Consider the following 1,666-nt stretch of genomic DNA (forward strand, 5'->3'; position numbering starts at 1 on the left):
GCCGGGAATGAGCTCCCGGAGCTCCGAGAGCAGCTCGGGGGGTGGAGAAACCCGGCCGGAATTACCATCAGGAAGGTGAAATCGTCCTCCTTGAGGTCACTCTGGAGCTGCTGGGCCTCGCGGAGCAGGGCCTGGCTCTCCTCCGCCAGCTGCTCCATCTTGGCCTGGATCTGGTCGTGTTTCCTCCGCGCCTCCTCCCGCAGCTGCGCCAGCAGCGCCTGCTCCTCGTCCCGCAGCAGTTTGTGGAGCTTCTCGAACTCCCAGTGCACCTGCCGCTCCAGACGCTCCGACTCCGCCTGCCAGTGGAGGGGCTTTTGTTATGAACGGCCCTGGATTCCATGGGGGCTCCTTTCCTGGAGCTCTACAGCGCTCGGGGATTCATTGGGATCATTGGGATTACGCTGCCCTTCCCAAATTCCCAATCCCATCCATGCTTCCCGAATCCCCACCAGTCTCCTTTTCTTGGATGGGATCAGGGCTCCACCCCAATTCACACTAGGGAATTTGGAGTGAGGATTGGGATTAGGATCAATCCCATCTCTGGAGCTCTGAAATTCCTTGTGGTCCCGTTCCCAGCAGCTCCAGAAATCAGGGATTCACTGGGAACACGCTGCTCTTCCCAAGTTCCTGTCCATGCTTCCCAAATCCCACCGTTCTCCTTTCACTGGGATGGGATCAGCSCTCCACCCCAATTACACAATCAGGATCAGAATTGGGATTGGGATCAATTCCATCTCTGGAGCCCTGAAATTCCCTGGGGTCTCCTTTCGTGGAGCTCTCCAGCATTCAGGGATTCACTGGGATCACTGAGATTCACTGGGATCACGCTGCCCTTCCCAAATTCCCATCCCCGCTTCCCAAATCCCCACTGCTCTCCTTTTCTTGGATGGGATCAGGGCTCTACTCCAATTCACAACTGGGATGAGGATTGGGATCAGAATCAATCCCAATCTCTGGAGCCCTGAAATTCCCTGGGGTCCCGTTCCCAGCAGCTCCAATATTCAGGGATTCACTGGGATGATGCTGCCCTTCCCAAATTCCCATCCCCGCTTCCCAAATCCYACTGCTCTCCTTTTCTGGGATGGGATCAGGGTTCCACCCGGTGCATCACCAGGATTGGGGTTGGGATCAATCTCATCACCAGAGGGCCAGAATTCCCTGGGGTCCCATTCCCAGCAGCTCCAACATTCAGGGATTCACTGGGATCATGCTGCCCTTCCCAAATTTCCGTCTCTGTTTCCCAAATCCCCACCGCTCTCCTTTCCTGGAGTGGGATCAAGGCTCCACCCCAGTGTAGGATTGTAGGATCAGGATTGGGATCGGGATCCATCCCATCTCCAGAGGGCCAGAATTCCCTGGGGTCTCCTTTCCTGGAGCTCTCCAGCGCTCAGGGATTCCCGGGATCACTGGGATGACGCTGTCCTTCCGAAATTCCTGTCCCCGTTTCCCAAACCCCACTGCTCTCCTTTCCTGGAATGGGATCAGCTCCACCCCAGTGTAGGATTGTAGGATCATGACCAGGATTGGGATCGGGATCAATCCCAGCTCCAGGAGGGAACACTCACCTTGTTGTGCCGGGAGATGGACTCGTAGGAGCGGCGCACGGTCCCGAAATCCTTGGCCTTGTCCCGCAGGGAGGATTCCATGTTCGCCAGCTTGGCCTGCG

The 1,666-nt window shown here is 56.9% G+C and overlaps 1 protein-coding gene across 1 annotated transcript in view; it reads right to left on the reverse strand.

Moving 5' to 3' along the window:
• The window catches only part of LOC130587714 (E3 ubiquitin-protein ligase TRIM35-like), a gene marked incomplete at its 5' end in the record, with an annotated part of 8,722 nt that extends 7,061 nt beyond the window's left edge, over positions 1-1,661 (reverse strand). The window contains 2 exons of the mRNA XM_057388688.1: positions 52-296; positions 1,566-1,661. Coding sequence (XP_057244671.1) covers positions 52-296; positions 1,566-1,661 — 341 coding nt within the window. The remainder of the gene's footprint in view (positions 1-51; positions 297-1,565) is intronic.
• Positions 1,662-1,666: the final 5 nt, after the last annotated feature.

The sequence above is a fragment of the Malurus melanocephalus genome, unplaced genomic scaffold (genome assembly GCF_030028575.1).
Source record: "Malurus melanocephalus ecotype Western Australia unplaced genomic scaffold, MMel_1.1 scaffold_2320, whole genome shotgun sequence".
In the NCBI taxonomy this organism is placed as follows: Eukaryota; Metazoa; Chordata; class Aves; order Passeriformes; family Maluridae; genus Malurus; species Malurus melanocephalus.